This window comes from Vombatus ursinus, unplaced genomic scaffold (genome assembly GCF_900497805.2).
Source record: "Vombatus ursinus unplaced genomic scaffold, bare-nosed wombat genome assembly UNPS02014791.1, whole genome shotgun sequence".
Classification (NCBI taxonomy): Eukaryota; Metazoa; Chordata; class Mammalia; order Diprotodontia; family Vombatidae; genus Vombatus; species Vombatus ursinus.
In genome coordinates, this window is record NW_020954569.1 from 27197748 (window position 1) to 27215293 (window position 17546).

The 17546-nt window shown below is 37.6% G+C and overlaps 1 protein-coding gene across 4 annotated transcripts in view; it reads right to left on the reverse strand.

Moving 5' to 3' along the window:
• TRIO (trio Rho guanine nucleotide exchange factor) overlaps positions 1–17546 on the reverse strand; it is a 505121-nt gene that overhangs the window by 268416 nt on the left and 219159 nt on the right. For all 4 annotated transcript variants that reach the window (XM_027868779.1, XM_027868780.1, XM_027868781.1 and 1 more), the window contains exons 5-8: positions 16991–17183; positions 13007–13519; positions 11304–11426; positions 1135–1326 (exon numbers count right to left, since the gene is read on the reverse strand). In XM_027868779.1, the coding sequence (XP_027724580.1) occupies positions 1135–1326; positions 11304–11426; positions 13007–13519; positions 16991–17183 (1021 nt within the window). The remainder of the gene's footprint in view (positions 1–1134; positions 1327–11303; positions 11427–13006; positions 13520–16990; positions 17184–17546) is intronic.

The window sequence follows — 17546 nt, forward strand, 5'->3', positions numbered from 1 at the left end:
TCATGCAAGCTCAGGCCTTTATCTTACTTATACTGACTTCAGTGTTCTTCTACACAGAATAATAGCAGATAAGACTTCATCTTGGAAGTCAATCAGGGTAATGATGCCTCTAAAGCTGCGCTTTTTCCCTTCCTTTTTCCCCAAGATTATTCCTCAACAAGAAATCTCAAAATTTCTTCTTAGAAAAGTAAATTAGCTAATTTTATTCCTTACCCCATTCATTACTAAGAGCTCCATACTTCTGAGATGACATTTTACATTTGAAAATAACTCAGATTTATCTTTCTTTAGAAAGTGCTTTACATATATCATTCTCCTTTGAGTCAGATGACATCTCAATGAGGTAGGTAGTATATGAATCATTACGACCATTTTATAGATGGAACACTGATTCCATGGTTCTTCAGATGGGGGCAAAGTCCGAAAATTTGAACCAAGGGTTTCTGGCTCCGTATAATAAATAGATCCACTTCACCATCTATGTATAAAGTCTGACTCATCCCATCATCACATTCATTTATTATTTCTAATTACACAGACACAGGAACTTGGAGGGGAGGAGAGAATATTTTTAAAAGCTTTTTTTTTTTAATTTATGTTCCCCTCCCCCCCACCCAAGAAGTTTTCTTTAAACCAAGTATATTTGCAAAAAACCATAAACCACATGAAACTCAATTTATAGTCACAATAAAGATATCCAAGAACAAATAAGAAAGGAAGTCATTTTGGGCACATATCTCATGCAAATGCAATAAAAATGAGCTTACATCTATGTAGAATTTTAAGCTTACAAGTTACTTGACATTAATCAATAAACTTTCAAACAACCCCAGGAGGCACACCAAGCGGGCATTATTTTTACTAACCCATTTTTCAGAAGAGGAAAATGAGGCTCAGGGAATTTAAGCAATTTGCCCGAGGTCACAGTGTCAGTGAGTGGGGGATGGTCAAGACCCAAACCCAGAGTTTCTGATCTGAATAATGTGCTCCTTACATTAACTCCTACAAAAAATTCTCAGGATGATTGTCTCTTTTAGCAGGGTGGCCACATTACTCTATGTTTCGAGCTATAATTAGTGAACTAGAGTATTAAACATGTATGGTTACAATCTCTAGGTATACCCAAGCACTGACCTTTTCAGCCTTCTGGTGGAAGATGGAGGACATGTCCAGTAAGGTGCTTCGTTCATCTAAGGCAGCAGCAAAAGCCTTCCACTCTTGCTCTAGCTGATTGGCAATCTGTTTAATCTGCTGAGATGCATAATGGCCAGACTCTACCAAGCGATTTGCGACTGACATGATGCGGTTTATGTTTACATACACATTCTACAGAAAGGGGGAAAAAGAGGATCCGTTAGGACAGGACAAGCAAAAGACACTTCTTTATAAGAAATGCAGATGGTTTCCCCCTCAAATACAACCTACTCATCCAAGGATCAGATGTATAATAGAAGAATCACCTGGTATACATTATTTTCTGTCTGGATTCCATAAAATATTGCCATTAATTTCTATATTTAAAATTGTAAAATTAAAAATCAGCTGGGCTGAGAGGCATAATTGTTAAGCAGACAGCAATCATACACACACATATGTGCACATATAAATATAATATTACTCACTCTTTGGCTATGAGTACTGAACACCGTCCAGATGGCAAGCCTACTGACAAGTAGTCCCACAGAGCTGAAGAAACCTGATGTTTCAAATTCTAACGAGAACCCAGAAACTGAAAATCTTTACTTAGCAACCAAAGGCTATTTGTTGTCACACAAGCTCTCCGTTCTGAGCAAGCCTGAGAAGCTTCATGGGGAAGGGGAGAGTGTGTTCTGAGAAAGACAACTCTATTTTCTCTTAAAATACAAAATTGTGAAAAGAAACATAAAAAATCCTATTTGTTCTCCAATTTTAAGTTTATTGTGAGAATTTCTATCCTTGAGTTCAACTGAGTTTGTTGTCAGAATGTGAGGATGAGGTGGAGGGAGGGCACAAAACAAATTTAAAAAGGTCAAAGGTTCATAACCTTTTTTGGGTCAAGGCTCTTTTGGCAGTCTGGTGAAGCTGATCAACATCTCCTCAGTAGAATGTTTTTAAATGCGTATAATGAAATACGTAGGATCACAAAGTCAATTGTGTTGAAATACAATTAACACATTAAAAAAAATTCCTAGATACCCATAAGGGTCCAGGCCAGGTTAGGAACTCTTGACCATTAATATAAATTTTTAAAAATTAAGAAAAAAACCTTAATACTAATTTTCTACTGATGAAACCATAAGCCCATAAAGCATGGAACATCATAATCTCTGAAGAATTAAAAATGAAGGTGACCCAAGGGCAATGCAGAGAAGCATGGTGGGCTGCAACATATTTCCAAAGATAACTTGCTTGCAAGAAGTAGAATAGAAAATATCATCATTCTTCCTGACTGAATGAATTCAAGTAACTCAAGGCAGGGATTGTGTCAGTTACTTTTGTCTTTGTATCCCCAGTACTAGTACCATGCCTTGCATGCAGTAGGTGCTTAATAAATGTGTGATAACTTGAAAAATATATCTATCAACATATGATCAGAAAAAGCTGGTCATGTGGTAAGAGTGAAGGAAAACAGATTCCAAAGCTGAGAGAGGAAGCGACAGAAGCAAAGAATGCTAGGTAGAAAACCAGGGGAGATCCTTCAAGGAGGATTCATGAGTGACCATGAATAAGAATCACACAGAATAAAGAAGAGTTACAACCTGCAGGTTTAGAAGGGAATACCCGCGTTAGCAGAGATCATGAATATACTCAATTATTTAAGTCTATTTGTTTGACTTTTTTAATAGTTTCCATATCTGAACTAAACATATATTTAGAAAAGCATTTGGAACCACTCAATCTATCAATGTTATTAATTCTGATTGCAGGGCAAATAATATTAAGCTACCTGTGAACTGGTTCTACTACCTTTAAAATTCAATAAAGCAGATTTCTAAATACTTAAGTCTCACAAGTACCTTCTATTGGGGCTCTCTGCTTTGTTTATTTTGCATACTTTAAGTGAAGAGATAACAGAACTGCCATGTATATTACCTCTTCTGTCAAAGGGCATGTCTAGCAGGCGGTTTTGAAAAGGACATAAACATTTCTAGAATTTCTAATGATGTAATGATTTGGGCCAGCCCGCATTATATATGTGAGGGGTCCCATTCATAAAAATTGCTCATATTGACCTCTCCCTCTTCTTAATTCCATGGGCACCTTGTCATTTAGCATTTAATTTGATAATTTATTGTTTCCTGTGCATTAATTTCATCTTCTTAAATAAATGACTTCCTTTAGCACCTCTTCCTCTTGTTACATGTCTTAACACCTAACACAATACAGGGGACATAGGAAAAACCTCATAATTAAATTCTACGTTGACTCATAAACAAGAATATGGTAGTTATAATTCAATTCTATTAACATTTATAAAGTACTCACTATGTGTATAGTGCTGCTATGAGTCAAAAATGATAAAGACAAAATTTAAATAGTCCTTGCCTTCAAAGAGCTTACACACAATGATGTGTAAAAAAGGTTCACCCTGCCTAGCTAGGTGGAACAGTGAATGGTGCATCTAGGAATAGAGTAAGAAGGTCTTGAATTCAAATCTGGCCTCAGACATACTAGTTATGTGACCCTGGGCAAGTCACTTAACCTTTGTCTCAGTTTCCTCTTAAAATGGGGATAATAATAGCACCTACCTCCAAAGCTGCTGAGAGAATCAAATAAGATATTTATAAAGCCCTTGGCACAGTGCTAGCACAAAGCAAATCTTTTCTTCCTTCTTCTCTCCCTCCTTTCCTTTCCTTCTTCCTCCTATGTTCCTTCCTTTCTTTTTTCCTAACTTCTTTCCTTCCTTCCTTCATTCCTTCCTTTCAATTGTCTTTCCCTGTTATACATAGAACTTTGTCTTGCTATCCTTAAGGTAGAATTGGGAGAATTAGACTGGCTTTCAATATCTGTTTTGAAAGATTATGGAATTTCTTTTTTTTCTTTTTTAGGCAACTGGGGTTAAGTGACTTGCCCAGAGTCACACAGCTAGTGTCAAGTATCTGGTCTGAGGCCGGATTTGAACTCAGGGTCTCCTGACTCCAGGGCTGGTGCTCTATCCATTGCACCACCTGGCTGCTCCTAAGATTGTGGAATTTCGAGGAAAAGTTGATGTCTTGGTATTTTGTCTTGTATTCAGAGAATTTTAGCTATAAAATCTTTATCTGAGATAATACTGAGTTACTTAGGCATTGGGATAAGGCACTAACTACACTAAATTGATTTAGACTTTTTATTTTTATTAAGTACATGGAATACTGCCAAGGGAGTCCAAGAAATAGCTAGAAAAATGTGATATATGTTTGGGTCATAGCACAGTCCTATGCCACTCTGAAATTTAAAACTTGTAAATTTGACTACTGGTTTGATAATACGATTTCCCCCCGCTATGTGCAGTGCATAGATTTAATACTGTTTTCTGTTAGTCATTGAAGCCTCAGTGCCTTATAGTATTTGGTACATAATAGGTATTTAATGCTTGCTGAATGAATAAATATCGTCTAGCCCCACTCACTCATTTTATAGATGAAGAAACTGAAGCCCAGTGAGGTTAAGCAAGTTGTCAAGCAGAAAATGAACCTGACTCCACACCCAGTGTTCTTTTCATTGCAACATGATATCCTCCAGGACATAAAATGAGAACTTTATGGATTCTGTTTTATTTTTTTTTATTTTTAAATTTTTATTTTTTTTAATTTTTAGGCAGTTGGGGTTAAGTGACTTGCCCAGGGTCACACAGCTAGTAAGTGTCAAGTATTTGGTCTGAGGTCACATTTGAACTCAGGTCCTCTTGACTTTAGGGCTGGTACTCTATCCACTCTGCCACCTACCTGCCCCAATTTGGTTTTCATTTTAAAGGAGTAAAGGGGTATAGCATTCTTAGTATGGAGATGGGAAGGGATAGGAAAAGACCAAGGTTTCTGATTTTTTTTTTTTAAAGTGGGGAGTGGAGGGGGCAGGAAAGGGTACCTGGGCTAGAGTGGAGGTCTTTCTAAACTCACACTGTGAGATGCTTCTCTCTCAGTCACTCAGTTTAGCAGTTTATATACTTTATTTTCCTTTGATTTTTCTTTTTAAAAAAATCTGATTTGTAGAGGGACGATGAGAGGTGAGAGATTTTTTTTTTAAATAAATTAAGAAAGAGCAGCATTCCTAGAGCTTCCAGAGTGTTTGATAGGTAGATTAAATGTACCTTCTGGGATTAGCTAAGGTGAAAGGCTCCTACAAAAGTCAAGTCTGAGTTAGCACAATAGCAAGATGCTTTTCTGAGAAGCAGCTACAAAGACTGAATGTTCCAAAAATTTTATCTCAACTGTCATTACCCAAGGGCCAATGTCCATTCTGGTTCGCATTTAGTGACATATCATTAGAAACCCACGCTCTAGAGTTGGCTCAAGTCTAGATAATCTTGGGACACTACAAGATGAAATGGATAATATCCTTCCCTAAAGCTCACTCTATTGGCAATCTTTGCACCCTTAATACTAGTCTGAACCAAACCCAGACCAGCCTCCTGCGGGTATTGGGAAGGGGGGTTAAAGCATTTACCCATGTGCATTTTTATTCATAGCAAGTTTTTTTTTTAATTAACATAAATGTAGGTAAACTAAGGGTACTGACATTTTGGGAAGCATTAGTTGTCTACTATAAGAAAGTTCAATAAGTAATCCTACCCTTTCCCTTCAAGGCTTATATTTACACAGACACCTTTTTTCTCAAGCATTTCAGGAAATATATTCTTTCAGACACTGCCCATAAAATATGAGTAAAGATAAAACACAAATACATAGAGAATAATTATATCTCATAACATTTTTTTTTTGGTGAGGCAATTGGGGTTAAGTGACTTGCCCAGAGTCATACAGCTAGTGAGTGTTATGTGTCTGAGGCCGTATTTGAACTCAGGTCCTCCTGACTCCAAGGCTGGTGCTCTATCTAATGCGCCACCTAGCTGCCACAAAAGACTTCTTTTTTTGGGGGGATATGGGGGGTGGGGTGAGGCAATTGGAGTTAAGTAACTTGCCCAGGGTCACACAGCTACTAAGTGTCAAGAGTGTGAGGTCACATTTGAACTCAGGTCCTCCTGACTCCAAGGCCAGTGCTTTATCCACTATGCACCTAGTGCATACTCCTTGCCACTCCATAGTGGCAAGGCCAGTGCTTTATCCACCTAGCTACCCCTACCTCATAACGTTTTGAGGATCACTATTTTAATACCATAGGCTTATATGCTTCTATACAATAGGAAGATTTGTATTCTTGATAATAGACACACACACGTATTTATGTTTGCGTGAACAGAATATGTAGGCCATATTTTTTCACTCTGCCCTCTCCAATTTAATTATGCTATTTGATAAACACTTCTTATATCCTTTGCCAAGACTATTTAATACTTCAGTGAGATGCCCATGCAAATAACTAATAATACTGGGGAATTTTTTTTCTATTTTTGCACAATACAGAGACTGTAGGGCATAAAAATTAATTTGCCATTGTCAAGTCACCAAGCCACTCTAACGGGATCAAATTTAGTCTGCAGATGTTATACTGAGACACAGGAAAAGAGGGAAGAGAGCTGTTCTTGGTTTTGGCCAATGTTCTGCAAATTATTAATTCTGTTAAAGTTCAAAAGGCAAATGAGTGCTTAACTGGCAAAAGACACCAGATAAAATGACAGTCTACTAGTTCAATACTGCACCACTCAGTTTCCCAATGTTACAGCCTGTCTGAGGCACTATCTAGTTCTGGTTTCTACAAATATTAATAGAGTTCCTAAATGCCTCAGAACAAGTCCTTGATGATCCAGAGAGATGGTCATGCCTATTCATTTTCCCTTTTCCTGACTTAAATGAAAAGTAATGCTCAACAAGGTATGATTCTATCACTTCTTAGCTCTAAAACTGTCACTGGCTCCCCAATGCCTACAGGATCAATTCATAGACATTTACTGCATACATGAGAAGCAATGTGTGGTATAATGCAGTGGCATCAAATTGAAATAGAAAGACGGGCCACTAAGCTATGCATAAGGATCCCTGTAGGCCATGTATTGACTTAGAAAAACACATATTAACATGATCTATGCTCTACTGAATTTGATTTGTTTTGTTAAATCTTTCCTGATTACATTTTAATCTGGTTCCCTGCATGTATGACACTTGATTTATTGGGCAGTGCTGGACCTGCAGTCAGGAGACCTGGATACAAATTCCACCTCAAACTGCAGGTAAGTCACTTAACCTCTCAAAAACCTCTGTTTCATCGTGGAGAAAGAAGAGCAAAAGAGAACAGAACAATTCTAAGCCCAAGCTAGTTGTGTGATTTTCTCCTGGAAGGTAAGTAGGCATGGAGAATATAAGAAAAAAAGCCCACCATTTTCACGGCACTGCCTTACAATCTTTGAAAAAAGCAAAATGTCAAAGAAAAGCATGACATTTCTTCTGGATGCTATTTCTTTGAATCCAGTGATGTTCTTCAATAATATTGGAAAGAGGCATGGCCGAGTGAGGAACTGATGGAAAGGGGTCCTCAGAGACCTGAAGGGCAGGCCAAATAAGCCTAAGAGGGAAACAAGTTTAATGCTTGTATTTATGGCAGCTGGAACTTATGATAAGACTATAAGCAGCCTTAGGCTAACTGTCAGCTCATCCCTTCTTGCCTTGGGCAGAATTTCTGGAAATCCTCAGACAAAGAGGGAACCCCACATGAGGACATTTTGAGAATAAAAGGAGAAAGAGGCTGGAGAAAAGCTACTCTCTTCCAGGACAAGAGATTTAAACACTTTGTCAGAGTATCTACAATGGATAGTAGGGCTCAGTACTGGAACATTATGCCACATTATGATAGAACAGGGACAGTTTCAATTCTCTTCTGACTTATAGGAGTTCCTCTTGAGATAATTCGGATACCAAGTCTGGGACTTACCAAAGGGGCGGACCACAAACTGCTATGCTTCTTTGGGAAGGGCTGGCATAGCGAGACTTGGGTCTGTCAAGTCCCAGAATGGCAGGGGCACTGAGGGAATGGAGTGTTCTGAGTCATAAGGGCCCCCTCACAGCCCTAATCCCACTGGCATCATTAGATGCCATGGTAAAACCTGGGCACTCCTAGCCAAAAATTCTAAATATAACAATATTTCTGTCTTCCTCTTCGTAATTTTAATTATTTCCTGGTTAATAATGAATGGTGTTAAATTCCATCCTTTGGAAGAAGACAGGCTGGAGAGGATAGACATTTAATAGATCAAAGGACCAGGCCTCACTAGCTGTGTGACCCTGGGCAAGTCACTTAACCCCATTGCCTAGCCAGAAAAAAAAAACCAAAAAACAAACAAACAAACAAACAAACAAAAAAACAAGGACTGGGCAACTTTCAGAATGTGGATCAAGAATGGACCCAGTTTTTTTCTGAAGCTTTCTCTTCTGGAACATTGTAGACTGATCCACCTTCAGTTCCATTGTTCAGTCCTATGTAGTGTGTGCTCAAGTGGTGCTTTTCCTAAGATGAGATGTCCTTTTGCCTTTTATAAGGCAGTCTGCCAAACCAATGATATTTTCCATCTACCTTACTACAAAAGGGAGCAATTCATGTAACCTGTGAAGAAGGGTCAATGTATTTAGGAGAGCAAAAATATATTAGTCCTTGTCTCATTTACTCCTTTCATCTACAGATTCAATTCTTCACCCTCCACACCACAAATCCTGCCCTATTTTTTAAAAAAGAAGGTCTTCCATCTTTAATGGGGACTGGCTGCCAGATCTTTGAAAACAAGATGATCAAGCATAAGTCTAACTTTTCAAAGTCCCAGGTGGTTCTTCACAATGACCTCTGGGGAGGTCATTTAAGTTAGTCTCAGGTAACAAGTTTTATAGGAAAAGAAACATCAGAATTAGAAGGAACTTCATATTCAGAACTTGTCTCAAATAAAAAAAGAAGCAAGGAAAGGAACCAAATATCTCTTTGCTTTAGAATGTAGGATAATAGGTTTAGACGTGAAAGGATCTTAGAGGTCATCTAGTTCCATCCTCTCATTTTACAGATTTAGAAACTGAGGCCCAAAAAGGTTAAGTGGCTTGCCTAAAGTCATGTAGGTATTCAGTGACAAAGTGGGAATGTGAATCCAGTTGCTCAGACTCCAAATCCAGTGCTCATTGCACTGCCTCCTCACATAGGACTTTCTATCTTGAGGCTTTTACAATAGCTTTCTCTCATACCTGGAATGCATTTCTTCCTCATCTCCATCTCTTGGAATTCCTGGTTTCTTTCAAGACACTGCTCAAGCATCACCTACTACATGAAGTCTTTTCTGATCCTCACAGATGGTAGTACCTTCCTCCCTAAAATACTTTGTATTTATTTTGCATATATTCAGTATATACATATACTAATATGTCTTTACTCCATTAGAATATCAGCTCCTAGAGGACAGGGTTTGTTCTGCTTTCGTCCTTATATTTCCAGTTCTTAGTATATATGCCTATGCCTACACATATTAGGTGTTTAATAAAATTTTTGTGATTTTTCTTCTACTTCCCTCTTGCCTTTTTTTCTCCAAAAGAAATCTGAGCAGACAATTTTTGGATGTAAAGTTAAGAGTTGACTGCCAGCTGGCGTTTATAATACAACTTCATCCTTCTGCTAATTTAGCAAATCTTTTATTCTATCCACACTCTAGTCATTTTAGCCAACTAAAATTTAACTAGGAAATCACCAAAGGTCATATCTTCATATTGCTTCAATTCCCTGCTTCAATTCAGGTGTTGAAGACTGGCCTTAATGTGGCTAATTTCTCCTCTTGTAGAAGAAAATTCTCTGCCATCAAATATACTTCTTGTTAGAATCACTCCAAAGAAATATCTTCAAATCCTTAGCTTTCAATGAAAAATTCCTAGCAGCTTGGGTGTTCAAGAAATGACCACATCCTCCTTCAAAAATAGTTTCAAGTTTAACCTACCTAATTGTAGGGCTATTTCTGAAAAGCTATTTGTTGGTTTTTTGTAATTCAACACTGTGATGGTCATACAAATATTCCCCAGGTTCAAGATGTCTTGTTGCCCAGGTGAATATTACTGACATAAGATGAATTTTTTGGCTAATGAGTTTTCTTCTTTTTTTTTTTTAGGCAATTGGGGTTAAGTGACTTGCTCAGGGTCACACAGCTAATACGTGTCAAGTGTTTGGTCTGAGGTCAGATTTGAACTCAGGTCCTACCTGACTTCAGGGCTGGTGCTCTACCCACCTCGCCACCTAGCTGCCCCCAATAATGAGTTTTCACAAGAGGCTTGAATTAGAACTTGTTTATGAGTGATTCCACAACAGTCAAAACACTAGAACTAATTAACTGCTCTAATTCAATGGTCTTCAGCTGAAGGTCTATGAATGTGTTCTCTTTTTAGAAATAATTAGATAACTACATTTTTATATAATTGTTGTCCTTTGTATTCCTATATATTTTATTGTATTCATTTAAAAACATTCTGAGAAGAAGTTTATAGGCTTCACCAGACTGTCATTCATGGATGGAGCCAGAGATCTGGCCCACTCTAGTCCCAGGATGACTCCATTGCCATTTTTGAGGACCACAAAAACCATCACAACAAAGCTGCATCAATGAGCTCCACTTCTAGGCAGGCCAGATGATTCAAGATATTGATCAGAAATCTGGAATGGAATCCCTCAGTGCAGGCCTAAAAAAATTCATATTTTCAGGAGTCTTTCTCTCAGGTGACCGTGATGTTGGATCTGAATGACACCACAATGGCTTGACTCTCATCTCAATAACATCTGCAGGCATAGTATATATTTGTGTAAACCTCTGTCTGCTCTGTAGGTCATTATGATGCTTTGCTGCAGGCTCCTTTGTGTTGTCAGGATGGCTTGAAATCATGACTTAAGAACTTACCATTCTGAGCTGGAAAAATCTTCAGTGTTAATTTTATCAGTTTACTAATTTTTGCTCACCTATTCTTTTTTCTTTTTTCTTTTTTTTTTTAATCTTAAAAGAACTACTTAGTTAAATTGGAAATGTCAGGAAACAAGTCATATTTAGGAAAAGGCTCCTACATTCAAAATGGCAAGTCTAAAGATGCTATAATATAACATTTCTTCCTACTAGTTGCCTGGAGACGGTTCTGCTTAAGTGACTCCTGAAAGCACAATATTCTTTCTCACAGGTTCAGGACGCCGTCACGTTCAGGATGCAAAGCTGTCTGAGAATTTCTTACCATACAATTCATGGCAAAGTGATTGTGCTGTGTCTGAAGCTCCATAGCATGTGGATGACTTGTTCCAATCTCAGTGTAGCTGTTTAAGAACAGGCCTTTGTTGTGTGTGATCCAGTCAAACATCTACCAGAAGGAAAAAAAAACAAAAACAAAAACAAAACAAAACAAACAAAAATACTCAATATCACTCTGCAAAACATGATGGCATCGTATTCAGGCATGGTGGCACCAGGCTAATATGAATGGCCTACAGTTCTCACAGAGTGGAGTATTTGACTTCAGAGGATTAAATTCTACTGAGAAAATATATCACAAAAAGTCAACAGCAGTATAAGTCAATCACTGTGAACTATACATTGGAGAACTTAAGAGATGAGGGGAATATTAAAGATCAGCTAATCCAATCTCTATAATTTGCAAAGGATAAAACTGAGATCAAGAGAAGTTTAATTAACTGTCCAAGGTTACACACAGGAAAAGTGATATGGCCAGGTCTAGAACCCAAAGCTAACCCAGTGCAATGTTCTTCCCACTAAAACTCTCCTCAGCTTTACCTCATTATTTCTGAGATAAAGTAATCCAATAATAAAGAATTTTTTAGCTTTTGAATGGGTTTCAGCATGTGGCTAGGTTACTGGAATTAGGCTCTTCCTTACAAGAGGAATTTTGAAAACAAAGATGATAGCTTCCTTGGGGAGTTCCATCCAGACACTCCTGAGAAAAAGTTGTCAGTTACAAAAGAAGGATCATTATGCTCAAGGGAACAGTTATGGGGACTGGGAAATGAATATCAATTAACAGCTGGCCAGATTTGAACCACAGTGCCAAAGTCAGTGATCTGTTTTTCCCATAAGCCAAGGAGGAAGGTACTACTTTAAAAAAAAAAAAAACAGAAATGATACACACATTAAATATTTTCAAAACATTGCTGTATATCATGTGGTCTACATCACTTACAAATAATTATTTTGTTTCACAGATGTAGATCTTATTTTTCTCCAGACTACAAAATATCCCTTCATCCATGAAGAAATTTCAATGAACACAAATTAAGAGTGACTAACTCACCCCATGTTTGGGGCTCACAACACATTTCTATAAATAAATGCTCTATTTTCACATATCATTGCAGTAGAATTAGCAAGTAAATGCCTAGGGTTGACTTTCACACAACTGTTCTGTCTAAAATACAAGAATAAAACATGACACTGTGTGTACTTATTTTTTATATTACCCGGACAGCCATTTTAAAAAAGGTTTATTAATTCCAGTAACAGTGTCCCTCTGTCAGAAAACTTAATAATGTTCTATCACCACTTATGAGGATATTAGTCATTAACAATAAACACATTTAATTGCTTTCAGCAGCATAATTCTACAAATAATCCATTCCTATAATTAAAACAGTACATTGTCCTACCCCACATAGCACTCAAAAACCAAACTGTCAGTAACTATTCAATCAAAATTTCTAAGCTGTCTTTTCATAACAGTTTGAATAAAAATGAAAAATGTGGTTAAGTGACATTCGCTAAATAGGAACTTGCTGGACTTGAACTAGAACAGACTAGCATTTCCTAGTTTTTGTTCTGCCTCTCCTTTCACTAAACCAGCTAAACTAAAACTTGGTCATGAGGCACCAGGGCACGGATTCCTCCTTCCCTCCACTTCATATTTTGTGTGTCTGTGTCTCTCTCTTTTACCTTTTCAGCATCCTGTTCAAACAGCCGCAGCTGAAAGCACTGGTCCAGTTTTAGCTTCCTCACATGCCACATCTGATGCAGATGCTGCCGTGTTGAGTGCAGTCTATCCAACATGGTGGACACTTTGGGTAAGAGATTCTGCAAGTCTGCATTCCCTGACCCAGAGTTCTTTTTGGGAAAGCTATCGCTGCTCTGTATCCGCTGGAGTAGCTTCTGCCCCTCCAAATCCAAGTCCTCTATGGGGGCCTTGATCACTTTCTTCTTCAGCTGAGAATGTTCCTCAATCATGTTTCGAGCCCCCTCCAAATCCTGAGGCAGCTCCTTCTTTGCTAAGATGTCCTGAAGTTCCTCCAGCCTAGATAGCATGTGGGTTGCATTGCTAATGTAATCTTCAAAAGCCACTCTGATTTCTATCCATTCTTCATGGTTGTATTCCAGGCATCCCTCAAATTCAGGTGTTAGCTGAGAAGGATCAACTACTTTGGTAAGGCCTTCTAAAGAGACCATATTTGTCTTAAGAAGAAAAAAAAAAGCATGTATGAGAAAACAGAGAATTCACATTTGTGTATTGTAATTTCAGTACTGTTTTTTGTTGCTCTGTCATGGATTTTAAAACTTAAGGAACGTAATTTATTTATAAGACAAAAAAAAAGACATACCTTAGTTCCTTCCCCATAAAAATAAAAGCAGCATGGTCAGCAAGAGGGTGAATTCATAAAAGCATCATGTAAATGTTTAGAGAGAACATCCCATTTGTGGAATCTGACATAATTTGATCAGAGCCAGATTAGAAATCAATTAGTCTCCTTCCGAGAAATCCTGACATTAACTGATTGGAGGCTATTTAACCATGACATGAGTTTCCAAAATATAAGCATAAAGCAGATGCAATAGAATTTTACATTCACTAGTTTCTTGACCTTCAGTCTCCCTCCTTTATGAACTATGCTGTTACAACCATGTCTCTCCCTACTGAAAACTCTGTGGCAATTACAGTGGAAAGATGGAAAGAAATCTGGCTGTAGAGAGGATGACTGGAGGACCTGACACTTCTGAACTATAGGAATGTGGAAACAGTCACTTAATATCACTGGGACTCAGTTTCCTCATTTGTAACATGAGAGGGTTGTAATAAATGGCCTTTGATGTTCCCTGCATTTGTAGATCTAATATCTTATAAAAAACAAATCTCTGACTTCAGACTTTTCCAAAGTTATTTCCTGCCCATGGACTAATACTTGCTGTCTACTTAGTTGATGATTAGACATTCTGAAGGTCTGGGGTGACTTGAATCTAAGAAATGTATTATTTTTTTTAAAAAGCATTCTGTAACCATTTTTACTTAAGTTCTTTACTTGGAAAATGTAGATCAACTATAAATTAACAAATATATTCTTTTCAGTAGCATTACCTAATGGAACCGTTGTGTACCTCAAATCAGCAGTATCTTAAGTCTAAGTTCATTGTTGAATGATTACAATGATATTCATCAATAAAAGGAACTTTGTTTAAAAAAAAAAAGTCAGAATGTCTAAACATCAACTTGCTCTTTCAGTTATCGGCTGTATGGGGCTCCTGCCAAACAAACTTCATATTCTGTCTGCTCCAATTTCCTCTACCCTGTAGAGGATGAGGCATGCACAGCTAAAGACACTAACACAACCTGCTGAAATTAGAAAAAAATAGTGGATCTAGAAGACAGAAATGATTAGCTCAGCACAGTGCCTGACACACAGGAGGTGCTACGTAAATGCTTACTGCCTTCCCCTTTCACAAATGCAAAAGCGCAAGAAATGCTAATAATCTGTTTCCCTTTTAAAAAGTGAATAAGTTTACTAGGTAACATGGTGCATGGAAGAGGACTGAATTGAGGGACAGAGGACCAGGGGTCAACTTGACTGGCCACTTAATGTTTGCATGACTTTGGGCAGATTACTTTACTCTCATTGAGCCTCTTCAATTGTAAAATGAAGGGGTTGGCCTAAATGACCTCTAAGCTCCCTTTCATCTCTAAATCTGGGGTCCTTAATGGTCATATGCCTTAATAATCTGTACTATATTCTGACCTGCAGAAAAATATGGAAAGTTTCAGTCAATTATTACTCAAGCAAGAAATAAATCTATGATTTGAACTCCAACCTAGCTAGGATTTGTGCTTTACAGAAGAGATGTCATAGGGAAAAGAAAAGGAAAAAGCAGACAAGTTATAAAACAACACAGCTGAATGAAACTACTTTACTCATACCTTACTAGTTTACATAAATTAGCTTATATAAGTAAACTAGTAAATTGTACTAGCATATTCATATAAACTAGTTGTATCCAGGATATAAAAAAAGGTTTGAGATGACGTCATTCTGCTACTGGTCCTGGCTCTGCTCCTACTTCCAAATGCCCAGTAAACAAGACAGCGCCAGTTTGCAAGTTAAAACCCAGCACTAGACAAAAGATCCTGATAGTGAGGCTTTCTCCTAAACCAGCATTTGTGCCTGCAAGGTTGCTGCAGGTTAAGTCCTATCCCTAGGGAGCCAGATTCATTTGCACTGACTTAATAACTTCCTGAAGGCAAAATCCTGGAGACAATCACCTGCACAATCTATCTAAGAGAGGAGAATCAATATACATATACAGTGATGGAAAAAATGGTGAAGGAGACTTCAAATGTCCAGAGACAGGCTCAGTAGAATGCCCCCAAGTTTTGCATGAATTACACTGCCAAATCACCATTTTCTCCTTTCTGTTGGAAAATAAGGCAGTACATATAACAAAATGTACCTGCTTTGCAGTGTCTAAATTTTTTGATGAGAAATACTCATTAAAATCTAGTAAAATGTTATTCAATAGTGATCCATTCTTTGAATGATAAGTATAAACCAGGTACAAGATCGTAGCATAAAGTTGACTGATTTCATCTTCCATTTGAGCTGGTGAAACTAAATTTCTTAATCCCATAGTGACTTCATATTGTAATTACAAGATGAAGGATCAATATAAAAGAAACAAAGTGGGGAGGTGGAGGAGGAGTGAGGGCAGAGATGCACCAACAGTTATACTTAACCCTCATATTGGATGTAACTTTGGGCTAAAATTGTTCAAAGGAAAAATCTACCAGGAAAAAAAATAAAGCTTACACAAGCAATCAAGTTCTGTTAAAAACATTCATGAAAGAGTAGAATTCTTTATTCCCATTATCACCTCATTAAACTACCTCATAGGATGTTAGTACATAGAAGTGAGGAGGTGAAAATGGGGTGGAAAAAGAAAATTGGCCCATTTAGGACTAGTACTCACTCCATTGTTTAGGGGGCTCACAGTTAAATCAACTAGGATTAAGTCACCTTTAAGTAGATGCCTCTGACTGGCCTTCAATTCAGTCTACATATCCTTAAAGGAACACCCTCCTCTCTACCTCCTGCCTTCCCCCATAATCCTCATTTTTTTATGTGTGTGAAAAGGACTCCTAATTCAAGCAACTAAACATGCTAGACCACTCTCCTCCTTACTATTCACTTTGGGTCAGAGTCTTGGGAGCTGCAAGGGGCACAGAACTCTTTTCTCATTTTTAACTGCAAGGAAACTAGAGTCACTGTATTCCTCTTTGGTTCTCTCTCATCTTTAGAGACATAACTTGGTAATCCTTTTACCCAAATACAGCTAATACATTGTCTATATGGAGTGCAAAAATCCCATCAAATTAATTAAAAGGCAAAAGCCTTCTTTTTCTAATTAAAACTTCATTGTTTCATTCACAGAATGGTCATACCATACCCCAGTTCCACACCCATTTTTCACTCTCTCTACCCAATCCTCCATTCACTGTTAAGCAATATCTAAGGATATACCCTTATAGTACATTAGGGATAGACACTACAAGTTTAATGATCTATAAAAAATAATCTACCCTCTGACTAAATGATGAATAGGAGTTGTCACATAATTAACCATGACCATCAGAATGGCCAGCCTTGCTACAATAGAAATTACCTCAAATTCAAATTTAGAACTGCCAAAGTTAGTCCTCTGTTTCTGCCAAAAGTTGTCTGGTTTGATTATCAGTGCAACGTGAATACAACAAGGAAAGGACTCTTGCAAAATCTTCAGTAGAGGCTTAATAGAGTCCCATTTGGACCCACGCATGTCCACAATAACTGTGAATCCTCGTTTACAGACTTCTTCGCTGTGGAAAAAGGAAATAAAAAAATAAATACATACAGCAGAGGTAAACTAAATAGCTATGTGTCACACTAGTAACTTCATATATAATGACATATTTTTAATTAATTTTTTAAATTTTTAATTAAATATTCAGGAGATGGTCATTCAGTTTGTTGATAATGTATCTTCTGTACAGTTAGAATATCAAGAGAACCCGAGAAAACAGTGCCACAGAAACCAAGAAAGAGGTTAAGTTTGTAATGAAAGTATATAAACCTATATATAATGCATGTTTTATTCTAGATGACCAAGCTGGACATGGAGAGAAAGAAAGGAAAGAAGGAAGGAAGGAAGGAAGGAAGGAAGGAAGGAAGGAAGGAAGGAA